The sequence below is a fragment of the Lycium barbarum genome, chromosome 3, assembly GCF_019175385.1.
Source record: "Lycium barbarum isolate Lr01 chromosome 3, ASM1917538v2, whole genome shotgun sequence".
Taxonomy (NCBI): Eukaryota; Viridiplantae; Streptophyta; class Magnoliopsida; order Solanales; family Solanaceae; genus Lycium; species Lycium barbarum.
This window is the reverse complement of record NC_083339.1, coordinates 125,132,295-125,153,270: the sequence shown is the minus strand read 5'-3', so window position 1 is coordinate 125,153,270 and position 20,976 is coordinate 125,132,295. Positions and strand designations below refer to the sequence as shown.

Here is a 20,976-nt window from a genome sequence, read left to right as displayed (position 1 = left end):
CAAAGTTTACAGAAAGTGTGAAGAAGTGACGCTATGTGTGAAGAAGTGATGCTATGCATGGCTTTGTATAGGGAGGAAGTTGAAGTTAAAGAGACTTCTAGCATCTTCTAGAAACTTCTAGTAACAGTAGAATATGGAAGACCACAAAGGAGTTGTGGAATGCATGTTACCAAAGCATGAAACGACGCAACATTTACTATGCTCGAGCTCGTGACCGGTGGTTATCCGATCGCGGGCGGTTACCCAATTGTATGCGGTTACTCGATCGTAGTAGGTTTTCAATACTAGAATAACGGGGTCTCTTCGATCCATTTCCTGGTTCCACTTCTTGACTCCGAAAAATGGAGGGACTATCTGTGTACGGTGAGAACCTAGTTCTCTCTGATTCAGTGAAGGTCCGTTTTATTGTAAGTTCGAGAAATCGAACCGAGGGTGAGATCGAGCTAGTGAGTCCGTGAGATAGAATCCGAAGAATGTTCGAAGGGATAAACCCAAATCAACCGAAAGTTATCTTTACCTGATTTATCGCCAGAGATCGCGCCACCAACGGATGTGTCTGACTATATCGCAACTGTTCTTATCCACGTGAGGGTTCTTGCCTCCTGTTTCGAGTAGGACTTTTATATTATTTAAACTCATGTATCAGCTCCATTAGAGGGCATCACAATCTCTACAATACGTCCTAGTTGCTAATAGAAGTTCTTCTTCGTCAAAAATCTTTGCCCCAATATTTCATCATTTTGTTTCGTTCTAAGCTTTAATTGTCCGCGCAACAGTTCAAGGAAGGAATTTCCCCAATCGGACCTGGGGAGCATAATCCGAACAAGGATCTTCTCCTACCGGATTTACCATCCCGAACTCAGGCTCTTTATTTTGTTTGTTTTTTTGGTTCGTTAATTCTTTACTCGTATTCGTTGACTCTCTACATTTTTTATTAAGCTTAAGTCACGTATCCTTTAAACCGCGTACAAATTCGATTGTTGCTCTTTTAGGGGTAACCAAGTTTATGGATAAATAACTTATTATTTTAAGAATGAATTAATGGAGTAATGAAAGAAATAAATTTTCGTAGAAAATGTCGGATATTACAGAGGTTGGGTTTAGAGCTTGTTTTTTTAGGGTGATTTTTGGTGGAAAATAAGGGCGTTAAGGGGTCTGTTTAAGGTGTAGGGTGGTAACGATGGTTGTACAGTGGTGGCGGGTTGAAGGTGGTGCGGTGATGTTGAAGGGTGGTGTTTAGGGAGGGTTAATAGTTCTAAGGTTCAAGGAATAGGGAAGCCACGGGAGGGTGGCGACGGGGTGCGAACGATGGTGATGGGTCTGTTTATGGTGAGTAAAAAACTTGAAGAAGAAAGGAAAAAGCTATTTAAAATGAAGAGAGGGGGAGATGAGGGAGCAGTGGTTCGTGGTGGACGGACTGGAGTTCGCCGGTGGCTGCGGCGTCAGTGGAGGCAGCGGGAAGGAGAAAACGTGATGAAGAAGGAGAAGAAATAAAAATAAATGAAAAATAGGGTAAATAATGTTTGTCAAGCTCCTCTCTTGTGTGTATTAAACACACTTCGCCACATCAGCAAAAAGCATCTAATAGGTACATTTCTTAATAGTGCAGGTGTTCAATTGGAACAAGCTTGGGTTTAAGTGGCCATGAGGAATCTGTGGACAAGTTTAGGGGCTCTCTATGACTTTGACCTATATTTTTGTATGTATATGTGTGTGGGAATAAGAAAGGTGATGTGCAATTGCCCATAAGTCTTGCATCTATGTTTATTTTTTTCCTGATTTTTTTTAATTTCTAACCGGAAGAAAATTTAATACATTTTATTTATGATATTCCTTGTTATTATCATTTATTTTTATTTTATAAAAATCTCTCCCATTTCCAGCTGCTTCTGCTCTTTTATTCAACTTTATATTATCTATTATGTAAAGCTTTTGCTTTCTTTTCCTAATTTGACGGCCAGAAAATATGCATAAATTTAAAGACATTCACATAAATAATGGATTACTTTGGGCAAAAAAATTCAATTGGTTTAAATAATGGATCACTTGACTTTAAATTGAACTCATTCACAGTGGCCTTGGCACAGCCTTCTACTTTGACCATTGGGGTTACTGAAATTCAATGTCCTGACAATATAAATAAGTTTAACTAGACATCAATAACATGTGACCCCTGTGCAAACCCGGGTATCACAATGCATTTTCTAGCAAGTGGGGAAACGGGTACAGAGAAAACCATTACTCATATCACATAAACTTAAGTTCAATCTAAAGTCAAGTAGCCTGAAATGTAGCTGGAATTGAAACTGACACTCAAATCTATTACACCCACAAAAGAATTTAAGTTCAATTTAATCTCCATATCTTAATTGAAAATGTAGATGGTATGATAAAATTATTAAATTCATTAGTAATTGTCACAAGTCAAATCTTGTGGCATAAGTTGGCACAGAATGAGTTATGTGTATAGTAGAACCTAGCAAGTTCAACACAAAAAGTGTCGTCAACGATGCTACAAATTTGGTAGGATAAAAGATTACCGACACCGGTATTTTTGCACCAAGTAATTACTATTAATTTGGTTTAAGTCATAAGTTGAGTTGATATTACATGTACTAAATAACCATGATTTAATGATAAAAGTATACATAAACAACATATCATATCCATATCATATCATGTACTCAGTCTAGTGCAAGCAAAAGGCATGCGCAAAACAGGGAGGTTTAAGCAACTCAATTTAATACTTTTTCTCGTGCCTCAACATAACTCTTTACCATTTGCAAAAAAAAAGAAGATGATTCTACAAATATTTCTTGTTTTTTATTTTCCAATATCTTACATAAAAAAATAAAAACCACTTGCGAGATTTGATGTAAAACTAAAAGAATTGCAGTGTAACTACAACTTCAGTGGTAGTTATTTCAATCATATTTTAAAATAGTAGTAGCATAAACTTTGGGAATTTGTGAACAAATTAAAAAAAAATCATTTACAACTCATTGTAAGTACATAATTATTTATTTATTTGTGATTTGAGCAATTATGAAGCCTAAACGATGATTTAGTGACTGCAGCTATCGTGGTGCTTAAAGTCACTGCTTCAGAAGCAGTCACTTTAGGGTCAGAGACAGTTAAAATTTTAAGTTTATGAGTTTTGAATTCGAGAAAAGCACCTTATTGAATACTTGATAAGTTGTTTATACTTCCTCCATTCCATATTATTTGTCACATTTTCATTTTGCACACCCCTTAAGAAATCATAAATAAAATTTATTTTTTTATTAAGTTACTCTCATCTCTTTTTAATAAATATGCACTCTGTTTAAGAACAAGTCTAACTCAATCTTATTAGTATTTGAACAATTATAATATCAACCAATAATCACTTGTTTCAACTCTTCAAATTTATAATTCCTATGCTATGTAATTAGTATTGGTTATTTTCAAGAACACTTAGGGCCTGTTTGGAAAGCCACCCAGGTAATTGGAATTGGGTGTAATTACACAGTTTGGCCTGTTTGTTTAATTACACAGTTAGGTTGGAATTTGGTGTAATTGAGAGGGTGTAATTACACTCCAATTCTCAAGGGGGGGGGGGGGGGGTGCTCAGATTGGGTGTAATTACACCCTGTAATTACAGGATTACTTTTTAGTTTATTTCTTTTTAGTTTTATTTTAATTTCTTTTTAATTTCTATTATTTAATTATTTTATTTTAATTTCTTTTCTTTTCTAATTTCTTTTTTATTTTTTATTATTTAATTTATTTTTTATTTTTACTTTTTAGTTATTTTTATTTTTTAAAATATATTTTTCTTTTTATAGTATTTCTATTTCATTTCCTTTCTTCTCATTCCCAACCTTTACTTCTTGTGGTTCCATGTAATTGCTCGTATTTTTTTTTTTGTTTTTTTATTTTATTCATTAAGCATAACCTTGTTAATATTCTAATTTTTGAAACTACATCTCTTAATATTAGAAAGAATGAGTCATCAACAAACTTGACATATAATGAGTGACGTTATTAAAGTAGAATTTCGTTGTGAATGAGATCATAGACTTATATTTTCCCTTTCTTTTGAATTATAGGAGTATTTACTTATGTAACGTTGGAATTTGACATAAGAGTATTATGTTAAATTTTTTTCTTTTGGATTTTGAATTTAGGTTACATTTTGATTTTAAAAATATTTACTTTAGTACTATTGACTTGTTATTTCACATTGCATGTTGTTTATTTTTCACTTGCAGTTGATAGAATTATTGTCAAACATTTGAAAAGTACATTAGGACCTCCTCTTTTCTTCAATTGTTTTAAAAAGTGAAGGTTTACAAATAATATGGACAGAAAGAGTATGTAACTATTGACTTGATGTGCAAATTCGTTCGGTCTCTGTGCAGTTTATCTTGTATGATTCCCTCTTATGTATGTTCAGCATTCTTATGTTTTTGATGTATGTTCAGCATTCTTGTGTTTGTATCTTGCTTTCATTACGTCTTGGCTTAATTATCATTAACAGTTCTAAATTTACTTTACTTCTTTAGCATGAAATGGAATTGTCTTATTTTCAGGGCGAGTCAAGTTGAAAGTGCTGAAGGGGAGGATAAGCCCGCCAGATCAGGTATTTGCCATGATATGTATCATTTTGTCTCTAACTTCCAAACAGAGTATCTGACTGTAGCAACTGCTAAAAGTTGGTTCATTGCGATCACCTGCAGTCATGTATTAACAACATATAGACATGGTTATGATCTCTTTTTATTAACTTTGTGGTTCCATTGTCTTGCAGAAACAGAAGTAGCAGTCTCTCAGAGGATTACTATTCCACTAAATTTATGTATGAGGGCCGCAACTGCAACTGCTGTAGGTGCTGCTGCTGCTCATGCCAAATTGTTGGCCGATCAGGAAGAGAGAGAAGTAGAATATCTGGTTTCTACTTTGGTTGAAGCACAGGTGAGTTTATTGTTTGGTTTATATTAATGGTGAACTCCGAACGAGTTTCAGGGCTAAAGAAAAGAAATGGAACAAGTCTTTTCTGAAAATGAAAAAAAAAAAACAATGAAGGGTCAGGAGAAGTCTAAAACACTTGCTTTATTATCCTTTGCTTTTGTACATCTCATTTTCTAGCTTCTTTACGTTTATGGTACTTCGGTTCTTCCCTGAATATCTTTGGTTGGCTTGTGTTTCTTTCTACTTATATGAAGGTGAAGAAGTTGCAACGCAAAATGAAACATGTAGATGCTTTGAACCTGATGATGGAGAAGCAGCACGGCCAAATGAAGGATTTAGAAGAATCTTTAGTTATGGAGAGAATGGACATCTTGCAGAAGATATTTAGTGCCGGGGTATCTAGATGGAGGGATCATGCTTCAGTCAAATCTTAAAGTAGCAGCATATAGCTTGATGTTTCTTGATGAATGTCATATACCATGATGTTGTAGAGAGATCACCCTTAGCTTGCTTCTTCAGATATTCTCTCCTGATGATGATTTGTCAATATGTGCCTGATTTATACTTGAGATGCTTTTCCTGTTCGGTTGAACTATACTGCTTTTTTAAATTTCATTTTTAACTGTATGCTAACTTCCTTACTAGTTTTAATTGTGGACGTGCCTTTAAAGAATTGATTACGGATTACACGTGTGCACCTTGATTGATTTGGATTACTGGGAGGGTAGCTCTGTTGCTGCAGATCAAGGGCGGTATCATTCAGATGTTAGCTTGAATTCTTGTTTCACCTTTTTGGGTCTTAGTAGTTTGAGTTATGAGAGTATATATTGTTAAACAAAAGCAGATTTTTGTTGCTGCCAAAGGTCCACTTGGCCGCTTTGGAGCACCACAAGAAAGGGAAAAACCAAAAACGATGATAAAAAAGCAGAACAGGCAAATATGCTATTGTTATCTACCAGTACTAGGATTTTGCTGACCTTCAGCTTGAGAATTTATTTGAAACTTTTGTCCCAGAGCATGGGTAGACTGCTTATCATGTGAGCTGGGATAATTTCCTTTGGTAAATGGTCGTGAAAAGCTACAAGAGAGCATCCTAAAAATAGATAGACCAGAGCTAGCAAGGGGTCCGTTCAGGTCTCCTTCGCTCGATTATAATTAGGAGTGGCAAAATTAGCCCATGAAATTATGGTCTATCCATTATTAATTCAACCATCTTGATCCTTCCAAATTCAGCATATCTAAAGGTGGGCTGATTAAGCTAAGTATGTCCTTCCTCCGTCTCAAATTATTTGTTGTGCTTTCTAAAATAGTTGTCTCAAATCATTTGTCGTTTTAAAAGTTCAAGACAATTATTATTATTTCCCTATTTTACCTTAGTTGTAGTTGTTTTAAAGACTACAAACACCTCAATTATGAGGTAGTGTTATGATTATTCAAATACCAATGATAGTTAAAATCCCCTCCTAATTAATATTTCTTAAAGGCGTGTAAAAGAGAATCACGACAGATAATATGAGACGGAAGGGGTAGAGCTTAACCCTGGGATTAATGCATTTCCAACTTTTGCTAAACATCTATAACAAAGCCAAACAACTTTTCATTGAAAGTACTCCTGTTTGATTACACTAATCTAGGCCATTGGCGAACACCCACTAATAGATTTACCAAATTGCGAATAACTTTAATTTAGTACACGAGAAATTAAAAATCCAATTACATTATGCCTTTTCCTTCCCTCCTCTCATGCAGTATGAAGAGAAGTGGATTAAAACGAACCTTATTCTAGACATTAATATTACCTAACATGCATGGCTGGTTCTTAGAAGGTTATAAAGTATTATCCCAAGCATATGCAGTATTTTCCTCTAGGTCCTGTGGCACAGGTGGCACTTTGGTACTTGTACTTCAATGCTTTCTTGCATGCACCCACACATTCTGGAACTGTGCAAGGATTTATGTTAATCCCAATGGCACTCTCCGCCTTAATTGGAGCCCAAATTAAAAGCCCAATTGCCATAATCACCATTATTAGCACAACTCCACTCTTCTTCATTGCCTTAACTCTCACTAATTTGATTAACTTGCTCTTTTTTTTTCTTCTCTTTCTTTCCTACAGTGGCGTACGCAGGATTTTTCATAAGCGGTGTCGACATTTAAAGTATTAGTGAACAAATAAATAAATTACTATAATGATGTCATATTTTAAAAAAAAAAAAAACTCATATTAAACTACAAATTCAAATATCGATTGAAATAAACCTTAAATAATTTCACCACAAAAGAAAACGATGGATAGTTTCAAGAAATTCCAGCTAAAAAGCAAAAAGAATGAAAAAAAAAAATATTAAGTGAACTAACAATAATTAAAAAGAACACACAACATGTTTAATCTCCGAAAATTTCAAAGCAATTTTAAAAACTTAAAAATGGAAAAGCGTGTCAGTCAGGTTTCAAACTCATGACCTCAATGGGAATGTGGACACGCTACGCCACTGAGCTACCGGGCTTATTTCGCTAAGCAATGTAATCTATTTTATGTTAAACCTATATTCTGTGTTGCATAATATTATATATTTATAAAGAAAAATAAAAAATCCGACCAAGCAGTGTCGGATGACACCCCTCGGGTACACGTGTGTCCGCCTCTGTGTCCAATCAGTACAAGTGCATAAACGGAAAATTCTGTTTTTGTGTGTCTTTTGCAAATTTGGAAAATGAATTGGAGCACCACTACGTGTTATGATTGCAGGAGTAGGAAGGGAGAGCACTAACATAAGATTCAGGTGATTACTTTCTTGATTATGGCCCCCAACGATACGGACTAGCTTAAAAGCAAAACTGTGACTTTTGAGTTTCAGTATAAAAATAAAAAATAGGATATGAATGAAGCAGGTGTTATTTGGTAGTTCGTTGATGGCGTCAGAGCCGAATATCGGATTTTTATAACATGGATATACCACTAAAAAAAGGAAAAAAAAAAGTATTAAGTGAGAATTGTTCCCTATTCCTCTAGATTAATAACTCAGTACTAAACTAAATGCACCATTTAGACTATTTGTTTGCATTAAGATTAAGCTACATCTGAATCTGAATGCACATTTGAATTATTAAGATCGTTTGTTTTTCAACATCTGAATGAACATAATTTATTTATTTTTAAACATAACAATATGCATTTCAAATAAAAGTAATCAAAATATGAGTTTTTTTTTTATAAAGTTAGTAAATAAAATCATTATTTGATTAAAAAAATGAAACATTTATGCAATGACGGTGGAGATGGTCTGTAGTGGTGGTGGTGGTGGTGATAGTTGTGATGGTGGAGTTGGTTGGTGTTGTAGTGACTGGCTCGATGTTGACAGTCGGTACTGGTGGTGGTTGTGATGATGAAGTTGGTTGGTGCTAGTCGTTAATAGTGTTGGTGGTGGTGGCTGAAGCGTGTGTGGTGGTTGACAATGATATTGGTGGTATATTGACGGCAATGGGATGGTGGAAGTGGTTGGTAGTAGGAATTGGTTGTAGTGGTCGTAGTGGCTGATAGTGGTAGAGACAATTGTGGTGACAATAGATTGGAAGTGGTTGGTAGTAGGAATTGGTTGTAGTGGTCGTAGTGGCTGATAGTGGTAGAGACAATTGTGGTGACAATAGATTTAATTATATTGAAGTGTGACTATCTCATCTGAAAGCTTAAGCTGTTAGAGAGAGCACACTTTATTTAATTATATTCTCAACACACCCCCTCACGTGCAGGTCTCGTCTTTCTTTTTTCATGGGCCAAACATGTGTAATTCTTTTTGATAATGGGTGGCGTCGAGATTGATCTCAGGTCCTCACTTGAGATTCGATCATGTAATTTCTAATATTTAATTTATTTTTTATTTTATTTTAATTTATTTTCTTGTCTGATTTATTTTTTATTTCTATTATTTAATTTCTTTTTTATTTTACTTTTTATAGTATTTATATTTCATTTCCTTTCTTTTCATTCCCAATCTTTATTCTTGTGGTTCCATATAATTGCTCGTTTTTTTTTAGTTTTTTATTTTATTCATTTAGCATAACCGTGCTAATATTCTAATTTTTGAAACTACATCTCTTAATATTAGAAAGAATGAGTTATTAATAAACTTGACATATAATGAGTGACGTTATTAAAGTATAATTTCGTTCTGAATGAGGTTATAGATTTATATTTTTCCTTTCTTTCAAATTATAGGAGTATTTACTTATGTTACGTTGAAGCTTACTTATGTAACGTTGGAATTTGACATAAGAGTATTATGTTAAATTTTTTTCTTTTAGATTTTGAATTTAGGTTATATTTTCGATTTTAAAAATATTTGCTTTAGTACTATTGACTTGTTATTTCACATTGCATACTGTTTATTTTTCACTTACAGTTGATAGAATTATTGTCAAACATTTGAATAATGTTATGACATTATATTTATAAATATTATTTTTTTGTCAAACATCCAATCCCATGATATTCTCACAAAAAATGTATGCTTTTAAGTTTTATAATCAATTAAAATTAAAATATTATTAATTTGAAATTATATATCAATTATTTTTTACAATATTAGTTACAAATATATGATTATTAATTAACATATTTTCAAGAAACAATGTATTATTAAATAACTAATTTAATATCATTTATAAAGGCACATATTTTTTAGATATTAATTTTAATTTATTTATAATTAAATTTTATTCTTAAATTAAACTAACTGTGTAATTATTCTTGTGCAACCAAACAACACACTTGTAATTATACTGTAATTACATTAAGACAAGCAAACAGGTCGTTGTAATTACAAGCAAACAGGTCGTTGTAGCGGAAGTTGTAGCTCCGTCCCTATCTAGGATTCACTCGGTCCTAAGTGTGTTAAAAAAATAATACTCCCTCGGTTTCTAAATAAATAGTGTTTTAGGCTTTTCATTTTTTTTTCAAACTAAGTGGTGCTTTAGGATTTCAAGAAGAAATTGAACTTATTCTTTCAAAATTACCTTTATTAACTAATATCCAAATACCAATGTCTAATGTCAACTTAGAAAGTGGTAAAATTTGATTAAGGGTGAGTTAGTGAAAATACTCTTAATTTCTAGGAGTGGACAATTTCTTAAGAAGTGGGCATGAACTTAGACAACCACTTATTATGAATCGGAGGGGGTAATAACTTTCCATATTTAGATTAAGGACATCTGATTAAAAACAAATAATACTCACTCTGCAAAAAACCTTTCTTAAAGATATAAGAAGTGATATTTTGCATGCTACTGACAGCTTTTAAAAATTAAATAGAAGTGATTAATTGACAAACTTGGAGGTCCTGAGACAGAAGGGAATGTACACAATGGAACTAGTACTTTTTTCTCACATCACTATGAAAATAATTTCTAATCTAAAACGTAAGAAATGCTTTAAAAGCACAAAGGCTGGCAACTCAATAAGGGCAGTTGATTGATAAATTATACAAACTTGGAATGAAACTGAGAGGAGTACTCCCCCGATATTAGTAGCTCAGTTGGTTGCCTACTTGAATTTTCACCTTGTTGGTGAGGGTTCGAATCCCACATTGTAATCTCTTTCCCCCCTATGTAATATAAAAAATTAAAAAATTAAAAAATTAAAAAAAAAAAAAAAAGAGGGGTAGTCAGTGGCGGAGCCAAGATTTTCGTCAAGGGTGTTCATACTTTTATAACAGGTGGTGAGAAAAGAAAGAAAAGCAGCGCATGTAATTGTACTATGTTAATATAAAGGTGCAAGACTGACCTTAGTGTCCAAATCTGAAGAATTTGTGGAGGAAGTCAGAGTAGAAAAATCACAACTCCTACCCAAACCTATTCCCATATTCAGTAGTTGCAATCCCATAGTTGGCCAACCTTGTTCCTGCTCAAATCATATAAACCAACTATTCAAAAGAAATCCTAAAACAGAAACCAGCAAAATACTGCTGAATATGTCTACTAATTTTTTTATTCCTAATTTAACTTAGCCCAATTGTTGGTATTCTGCACATGAAATTGAAGATATGCATTGACTTCATTTCTCCAGAAAACCATATCAACAGTATACTAGGTCCTATGTTCAACATCAACACATGATTTAGTCTTGCATACCAAACTCAAGGTGGCACTTTAGCTCTATTCAAAGTCATTCTCAGTACACATATTCAATAATTAATAGAAAAGGCTCGTATCATTTTCATCTCGATGTAGTTGATTTTGATTTTGAGACGCCGAACTTGTTTTTGGTACTTTACGGAAATATTTCTCCAAGCTCATTGAAACTTCAAACTGAAATAACAGTTAAATGCATCACACTTGTTAAAAATTAGTCATACAAATTACTTCCTGGATAGATAAATCTACTCTAACATATTGATAGTTTTTAACAGAATTCAACCCATACAAAATAAGTTTTTACTAGCACAACATAAAGACAATATTACTGTATTAGAATTCAAGAATTCTTGAAACTTTGTTCATTCCCCCAAATAGTACTAACTACTAAGTTATTAATTTTTTAATTATATGACCATTAGTTATCTACTAAGAGAAACTAAAATGTGAAACTAACTCTGTTCAAAGAAGAAAAAATGCACAAAAGCAATTTCAAGAAATACACATCAATTTCAGAGAAAAAAGAACTAATACTATCAAAAAAATATAATATCTAACTAAAGGATAAGAAGAACTAAAGAATACCTTCTTGACTGCAATGTCTTTAATGAAAAAATATAACAATGGTTGTGGAGGGAAAAAGGGTTGAAACTTGAAAGAAAAGGGGAGAAGGGTTTTTTTTCTCTCAATGCAACAATGGCCAGTTATGTTTCTTTTTCCAAAGAGTGTAGGATAAGACAAATATTGACTAGCTTTTATTTAATGAGTAACTATTTTTTTAATTTAAAAACACAAAGTCAAACATTAGAGTTTAAACGACGTCATCCTGGCTGAATTTTAATTAATAAATGAGAATTTTCGTCAATTGTAAAAGAAGGAAAAAAAAGGTGTCCCAGAGGCTCGAACCCGCGCGCAGAAGGAGAATCTGCACACCCTTTGCCGTTGGACCATCACTGGTCAAGGTTGTTCATCAATTAGTATATATCCAAAAAAAAATATTAACCTATATACCCGGAAACTTTTTCCGACGAAGGGTTTTCATCTGACCACCCTTGGGTGGGGGTGGCTCCGCCCCTGGGAGTAGTCCTCCTTGATGATTGGTCAAAACATCTTCCGATTTTTTCTTTTCCATAATCATGATAATTAATCTTATAGTATATTTATTACTAACGAAGAAGCATTAGTTCTTACTAATATTTCCAACAAAGACAAGGTAATTATCTATTAAGATAGCCATTTAATTACACATTAACGGGGTCTTAATTAATTTGGATATCACTCAGAAATTGATTTGCCGAATAGCTACTTATTGGAAGACTAATTCAAAGTTGTTTAAGATTTGATATTTATTTGATAGTTTATTTAATTGATGTCTAAATAAAATTTGTAGCCAAATTCAAATGGAAAAAGATTTTTTTCACTTTTTAATCAAAGTAGATTTTGTACCGTTATAAATAATGGTACTTCTACCTATTTTCTTCGAATTGTGAAGAACATTACTTCATTGATGAGATTCTGACTGATACAGTACATAAACCCAACATTCCCTCTTTCCCTTCACATGGAATTAATATGAGGAGAAGTGAATTGAAATTTATAACAAAGTACATATATATCATCCCAAGCAAATACAATATTTTCCTTTAGGCCCAGTCGCGCATGACGAGCTTTGGTACTTGTCCTTCAAGATTTTCCTGCATGCTGCTTCACATGCAGGCGGTGTACATGGATCTAAGTTAATTCCAAAAGCACTTTCCACCTTAATTGGAGCACAAATTAAGGCGACCATAATCACCATGATTAGTAAAACTCCACTCTGCTTCTTTACTCTCTTAGCTTCCATGTCTTACTAGCTCTTTTTCTTATGATATGAAGTGATGCATATAGGTGAGTTTTCATGTGTATTTATAGCAAAAAAGTGGTGGTCCCATGATTCCCCATTAAGAAAATCCTACTGTTTAACCAAATCCAGCCCTTGATAATATAATCTAGTCTTAGGTCTATCTATGTATCTATGTCTGTATTTAATGTAATGATCTTGTCTTAGTATTTATCTTCTTTTTTCTTCTGATTTTTTTGAATATTTATCCTTATTTATTTCCAGAAAATTGGAAGAAAATTATTACATCTTGTTTAAGATATTCCCCATGATTATTATTTATTTATTTTCTTGAAATCTCCTCCCATTTCCACCCTTTTCTATTGTTTTCTTCAAGTGCATTTATCTATTTGGTCAAACTTTCACTTTCTTTTCCTTATTTGATTGCTAGAAAATCTACATAAATTTAAAGACATCTCATTTATGTCATTTCTCATTATTATCATTAATGTGTTTTCCTGAAATCTCTTCTTCCCTCCTTTTAATTAATTTCTATTGTTTTCTTCTACTACTCGAGGTATGAACATGTGCGGCCTATTTTTCTTACTCTTCCGATCTATGCAAGCATGACGTGACGCCTCCCAATTCATATTCTTCTGTTTTCTCTGATTTTTGCCATTTTTCTCCTTATTTTCCTTTCTCCCATTGAGTTCAATTTAATTTTGAACCTTTTATTGACCCTTACTTCACGAAATAATATAATAATAATCACATAAATATCTATTACATATTTTAGAATGGTAAATTTCAAAAGTTTTGTTTCGTTTTAAAACTCCATACCCAAATTAAATGTCGCCTAATAAAATGAGACGGGATAGAATGAAGTATGCATCGCACTTGCCGCATCTCCTGCCATGTTATTATAAGCTCTGTCCATTAAGGAATCAACATTTGGGGGATTCCTTGTGCCCTTTTCTCCACGTGTATGAGTTCTACTTGTGGAGTTAGCTGAAAATGCTTTTGTCTATTAGAATATATTAACATTCTTCAATCATATTCAAGTGATTAAAAGGGAAAATTCTTCTTTTGTCTCCTCCTTTTCAGATTTGGAAAATGAATTGGAGCACCATCCTATGTTATGATTTGCAGGAACAGCACTAATGTAGATGTCAGGGATTAGTTCTTTTTTTGGTTAAGGGACGAGAAATGGCCGCAAGAGATTCGGACAAACTTAAAAGGAAAACCATATCTAATGTCTTTGAGATTTTATGAAAGAAAATGTGGTACGATGCAGGTGTTATTTGCTAGTTCGTTGTGGCAGCAGAACTTAATGTCACAATGTTTTGGTGACCTCATTTTGCGTACACACTACACACAAACAAAAGAAATTATTGGTTTTTATTAATATTGTTTTGCTTAGTTGATGATTTGTTCGCCAATGTATTAGTAATATATTAAGAAGTGGAGTAATTTGGAGTTACTGTGATTGTGGGGTAGTAGCATATGCGGCTCCAATTTGAACTTTAAGGGTAGTTAGCTCATTTCATAATTGAGTATGGAATTCTACCGCAACTTATTTGATTAATTAATGGGTTCGAAATCACTTATGTGTCTTTTTAATTCGAGCCAAATTACTGGGTTCGAATAAATCGTAATCCAAGCTCCATTTAAAGATACCAAAAATAAAGTAAAAACTGAAGATTTCCGATGGTGCTCGACTACAACGATGTGCGAAATAGAAAATTAACCAATCACACAAGGTCGTGCAAAACTAGAAAATTGACCAATACCACATTTTAGTTTTGATCATGCAATGGTACACCATAACATCAAGAATGTTCTGTAGGTTTGATAAGGACTTAAATATTGCTCAATATTTCAGGCTCAGCTTGCTCTAATCATGTACAAGCCGACGGAACATTTATCTTTTGTTTCTCTTCTCTTCTTTGAAAATGAATAATGGTTGGAGCACCAATCTATATTACTATGATTTGCTGAACCAACAAAAGAGAGTATTATTACAGACAGGACTGAGATATGGACCCAAAATGATTCGGGCAAACTTAAACGAAAATTGCATCTTCGATATGGTATGAATCAGGTGTAAATTGGCAGTTCGTCAATATCATAAATATCGTATTCACGAACTGCTAATAGCATGTATGAGGCAGTTGTAAATGGGCTGTAAGCTATTACGAGGAAATAGAAGGGAAATCCTACTATAAACTACCATACTATCTCCTAAAAATCCTTAATTGTTTTTTATACAGTTGCACGAACTCGACTCTCTTCACCTTAGTTATATGCGGCCACATTGAGAACATTTATTTTGTTGATCTGTTCTTACAATTGTGTAGGAGTATACAGGAAGACACGCTAATACAACCAACATCAAGATTCACAATTACAAAATACTCTGAATTAAAAGCTTCTCCTGGCTAAAATTTCTAGTAACAGAGTTACAAAGATCTTAATATAGCTTCCAGTTCTGGACTGATAGAATCACTTGGTCTTAGGTTCCAGCTCTTGGATTGTTTCAGGGTACAAGACTTTCTTAACGCCAGTGTAATCCAATATTTTCTTGCTCAAAGCATCCTCGGATGAAGTTCCCGAACCAGTAAGCAACAACAACCTCAAAATCCACTCAACAACCTCCGGACAGAAAACTTTCCACAAGTAGGTGACCCTGAACCAAGCTGGCACAGTAATGTATCTCTCTCCGCGACAAGCTCCATTCACAATGTCTCTGGCACAGTCTTCTACTTTGACCACTGGGGTTATGCCCACTTGCACCTGGTTTATTTTGTAAACCCCCATATTAGTACATTATTTATGAAGTTCCTTGGCGACCACATTGCCACTTGATAACAGTAACTGAGAGGTTACTGAAATTCAAACTCGTGACGTTGTGGTTCATTGTGACATTTTAACCACAGGAACATCCCATAGAAACAAATGATTGTCTTGAACATATAAAATTAAGTTTAACTAGACATCAATACCGTGTAAATTAACACGTGTATCATGATTCATTTTCTAGCCATTGAGGGTACCGGGGACAGAGAAATCATGATTACTTATATCACATAAATTTAAGTCCAATTTAGAGTCAAGTATCTTGAATTGTAGCTGGAATTAAAACTTCACACTATAGTCAATTCGACCCACAAAAAATTGAGTTCTATCTACAGTCGACCTCCGTATCTTAATAAAATGTAGCTGGTTTTATAAAATACTAACTTCACTAGTAATAGTCACAGGTCAAATCTTTGTGGCATAATTTGGCATAGAATGAGCATGTGTATATATAGAACCTAGCAAGTTAATCACAGAATTGTCTTCAGCGACGCTAGTAATTTGATAGGACTCCCTGAATGTTTGCACCAAATCACAATTAGTTTGGTTTAAGTCATAAATTGAGTTGACATTACATGCATTAAATAACCATGATTTAATGATAAATGTATGCATGAACGACACATATCATGTACTCAGTATTCTAGTGCAAGCACCGGGAATGTGCGCGCGAGAGAGACGCGGGGGGTGATGTTTGGGAAACGAGCCTAAAAAGCAAACTTACATCCCTCATTTGAAGATTAACATCTACTTTTCCGGTCTCGTCTATGAATTTCCCCCGCGTCATTTCTGATTCAACGTAGCCAGGTGTCACCAATGTTATTTTGATGTCCCGTCCGAATTCAATCCTTAACGCCTCAAAAAATTGTGCCATTGCGGCTTTGCTTGCCTACCATGACAAAAAATAAGGGTCAAAACAAATGTAAAGTTGTCCAGCATGGGTTAAAATAGGGAAACACCAAAGTTTGTGGACTTACACAGTAAAGGCTCATTCTTGGAGTAGGCATCCAAGAAGCTGAAGAAGAAAGCACAATGATTCTACCTTCACTATATCTCAGGTACGGAACTGCAAACCTTGTCATATAAACTGAGCCCCAGAAATTGATGTCCTGCAAATTCCAAAATATGCTTGTATGAAATTTCAGAGTTTCTTATATATTAGGAGGGCGGAGTTCAAACTATTTGTAATGACTAATTGAGTAATTTCCATTTGCATATTAACCCTTGACATGAATATATTATTATTACCATGATGGATCTAACGTTAGTGATCTCTTCCGTTTCTTCAAACAGAGAAACTGCAGTCATTCCAGCATTATTAACCAGATGGTCCACTGCATGTAATAAAAAGTTTGTCAATATTAACATAATTAAAGCTTTCAAAAGCATTATAAGTAGGAGAATCAAACAAATCGAATCTCACATCGTTCAAAGTGAGTCATGGTTGTATCAACGATCTTTCTACAGTCTTCAACTTTTGAAACATCAGCTGGAACCACTAAAACATCTGGGGCGCCTAGGTTAAGTGCCGTTTCGGCTACCTCGCGTAGACTCTTCTCTCTTCTTGCAGCGATGGTTAAGCAAGCACCTCTTCTTGCGTATTCTTAGGCCAAATACTGCAAAATCAAGCATTTTTATAGCTATCAACCATCTACACCAAATAAAATATCCAAATAAAAGAAAGCCCAAAATATGTTGTGACCCTCCACATTTAATCAGAGGTTGTGAGTCCGAAGCATAAAGATAAATGTTGTGTCCAACATCAGTTTAGACTTGGATTATTTGTTCCTTTATCTGATCTTAGGCAATGCTCACCTTTTTAACTAGTTTATCCAAAGGCCTATTTCTTTATGAGTGCTTAAGTTATTTGTCTCGTTATATGATTTTAGATAATTCTCAACCTCTTGAGCTATCTTTTGAACTAACTTCTAGGGTTGAGTTAAACTCAAGATCTATTTATACTGTCCAAGCTCCAAATGTCCCCAGTGTGCAGAGTGGATCAAGTCCCACATATGTTTTTCTATATCTTTTTTTGTGCTAGCTTTTGGATTGAATAAGGCCCACAATTCATTTCTTGATTATTCTCTCTCAGTTTCAATTTATGTATTATACGTTCCGTTATAGTCTGTTAAAAAAATAATCATATTTCATACTACATATTTAGAAATAGCTTAATCTTAAACCTTTTATATTAAACTTAATGAAATGAGTTATAACCACACAAACACCTTATAACTTATTTTAGATTTATTTCTTTCTTAAACTTTGTATCCAATCAAAACATATAACCACATAAATTAGAACAGAAGGATTAAGAGATAACCCTTTTTGATAGGGAGAGGCCTAAATGACGACGTTAATCTAAACTAGTTGAAAGAGGGAATGTCGAATGTATACATCAAAGAAAATAAGTCAAGTTAATAGATAACCTCTCCTATGCCAGAGGAAGCCCCAGTTATGATGACAACCTTGCCAGCAACATCCTCACTGTCACCGAAAACGGAGCCCAAAATTGAAAGGAAGTACTTGAAAAACTGATAAGGTGGCACGAAAAGCAGCAAGCTGAAGAAGGTAAGTGGAGGAGCTACTAAGTTGAGAAATCCATGAATTAAGTCCAATAACACCATGGCTATTACTAATTACTTAGCTGTTTGGTCTTACAGAAAATGTGACAACTGTGAACTATTATTAAGCTTTGCAATGGAACGTTTATTAAGTGATATAAAGAACAAACAAAGGGAAAAGAAATAATCATGGATATGGATTGAAACGGGGAAGCGGTGTTTGTATTTGGTAGTTTGTTTGAAGCAATTCGACACGTACACTCGGTTCAAGTTGTCGCGTCACTCTTCACATGCTTATCGTTCTTGTTTAGATTTTAGAAGAGAAGACTTCGAAACTATTTTTTGTTTGTAGGATACCAATGAAATTATTTCGGCCGTAATCAAACAAAAGACGAGTGGATTGAATTACTCTGTTGTCATTTGACAGAATCCGGAAACTAACAAGTTTGTTTGGAACAAGCAGAGTTTTTTTTTTTTTTTAAGTTTGTATATTAGATTATTTAATTAATTAATATCCTAAATTGCCTCTTAAAATCACTTTTATTTTTTTAAGGACTAAAGTATCACTCAATTATCCTTTTTTTCCTCGTAATATACTAAACATCACGAAACCCACCTTCTCTCCTAAGTAACATGTCATGTCCCATTAAATTCTATTTTTTAACAATAAACGTATTTAACTCATACAAACCTATTTAACCCATCTCAACCTATGTCACCGATTTAGACCGGATTAAACAACATTCAAAGAAGCAATTTTTTACTGATAAAAAGACAAAATACTTTTCTGAAATATTGATACCTATCAATAACGATAAAGCATAAACAAAAAGCCTAACTTTCTCTACAAATTTGAGTAAAAGTATGTTTACCCTTTTCTTGCTCTAAAAGTGTGAGTGTGTGAGTTCTTGGACATAATGCCACGAACCATTTAGCATAATACTCGCTCCGTTTCATAATAAGTGGTGTTTTTAATTTGGGCACATTTCTTAAGAAAACTACTCATTCCAAGAAAATTAAAAGTGTTTTTTACTAATTTACCCTTAATCAAGTATCTTGAAAAAGAAGTACTAAATGACTTTTTAATTATGTAAAACTCCACTTATTTAAATAAGGGCAAAATTGAATGGAAAATGTTAATGCCTTCTTGATTTTGTAACACAACACTTATCATGAAACATATGGGGTATATTTTGGTGTACAATTACACATAGGTATATTATAAAATTAGATATACTTTTCCAAAAAAAAATATATAAAGAAAAAGAGCTAAACTTTGAAATCAGCATCAAATGAAGGCAAATTAGAGTTCAAACTTTAGTAGATAAAATTATTATTTAGTTGCACCTGTAATGACTGAACACAAAGTTCAATAATACTGAGCGATTACAACTGCTATTAGATCCGGTTAATAAAATATTATACCTTCATATTTTGGAGAGTTGAAGTATGGTTATTTTTATTCAATATTAAGATGTTTAACTCTAGGTTTTTGTATGCCACGAGTTGTCCTAACAATTTGTTTTCAGAAGTTGGACAAATATTAACTATAAATTTGTTGATTTTGTTCTAGCTAGTTTGGTTGTTGAAGTTTGCAAGAATTTTCATAGAAGTTGCAGAAATCTTTGGTCGCTGTCCAAAATTCCCCTACTGTAAAATAACGGGTATAAAATTGAGTATTAAACCTTTGTGTCTTTCCATGGTTCCATGCGATATAAAATCAGGTCTAACATTGCTTCTTTGGATATTTTGGTCTAAATCGGATATAAGATAAGGGTTGAGTTGGATTAAACGAGTTTCTTTGAGTTAAATAAGTTTATTATTAAAAAAAATAGAGTTTTAATGTGACATGGCATGCCACTTAGGAGAGGAGAAGGATTTTGTGGTGTTTAGTTTATTCTAACCCTCTGTTTGGATGGTGGTTTCCTGTGGTTCATTAATGTATGATTTTCTATGAAACCATATTTGTTTCTATTGTTCTTAAAATTATGTGGTATGGTGTTATAAACCCGTGGTCCATCCCATGGTTATATAACCATGAAAAGTCCTAATTTTTGTAACCACGGATTTGGTGGTTTTTCCATGGTTACGCGTTTTATTTCCCTATTATACCCCACCCTCCACCATCCACTCCACCATCCACTCCACCCCACCCCACCCTACCACTCACCCCCATCCCACCCCCTCCTTACCCATGCGCTATAGGAGCCAACATAAATCCCCAACGGGTTCCATCACTGGTCCCCTACACAACCAAAAAAATCAAGAAGCCATAGCAGGCATTTTTATGGTGGTCCCCACTTCAAATAATGTCGTTTTCTATTAATTTTCATCTGGAAAGTTTAGATTCTCGGTATATTCAAGTCAAGGAGCAAGATTCTAAGCTTGAATTTTGGAAAAAGCGGCATATAACTCAATTAAAACAACCCTACAAAAATCTTCGATTAAGGTTTTTTACTATGAATTTTTGTTATTATTTTGTTATATACAATTATATTCTAAGCATGTTTAACATTTAATCGTCATTAATTTCCGAAAAACAATTAATTTTATTTTTGTTGTTGATCGGGCTGGGCAATAGCTTTTGCTACTGTTCCCGTTTTTTTAGCTAATTTATTATTTGTTATATGTTTATGAATTGTTAAGTTGCTAAAT

The 20,976-nt window shown here is 33.6% G+C and overlaps 1 protein-coding gene and 1 pseudogene across 1 annotated transcript; one reads left to right on the top strand and one right to left on the bottom strand.

The window, feature by feature from the left end:
• Positions 1 to 1,308: 1,308 nt before the first annotated feature.
• Positions 1,309 to 5,487, top strand: LOC132631281 (SWI/SNF complex subunit SWI3A-like). Its single transcript, XM_060346875.1, has 6 exons — positions 1,309 to 1,430; positions 1,610 to 1,663; positions 3,052 to 3,123; positions 4,548 to 4,624; positions 4,793 to 4,956; positions 5,208 to 5,487. Exons 1-6 carry the CDS (start codon positions 1,309 to 1,311, stop codon positions 5,385 to 5,387), a joined length of 669 nt encoding a protein of 222 aa, XP_060202858.1. The 3' UTR covers positions 5,388 to 5,487.
• A 9,728-nt stretch (positions 5,488 to 15,215) lies between these two features.
• On the bottom strand, positions 15,216 to 18,589 carry LOC132632288 (11-beta-hydroxysteroid dehydrogenase A-like; annotated as a pseudogene).
• Between the last annotated feature and the right edge of the window lie 2,387 nt (positions 18,590 to 20,976).

Excerpts from the sequence above, each read along its gene's own strand:
- LOC132631281 (XM_060346875.1), top strand. The coding sequence starts at position 1,309 with ATGGTGATGGGTCTGTTTATGGTGAGTAAAAAACTTGAAGAAGAAAGG. Across the intron at positions 1,431-1,609 it reads GGACGGACTGGAGTTCGCCG|GTGTTCAATTGGAACAAGCT; the intron begins GTGGCTGCGGCG and ends TTAATAGTGCAG. Across the intron at positions 4,957-5,207 it reads CTACTTTGGTTGAAGCACAG|GTGAAGAAGTTGCAACGCAA; the intron begins GTGAGTTTATTG and ends ACTTATATGAAG.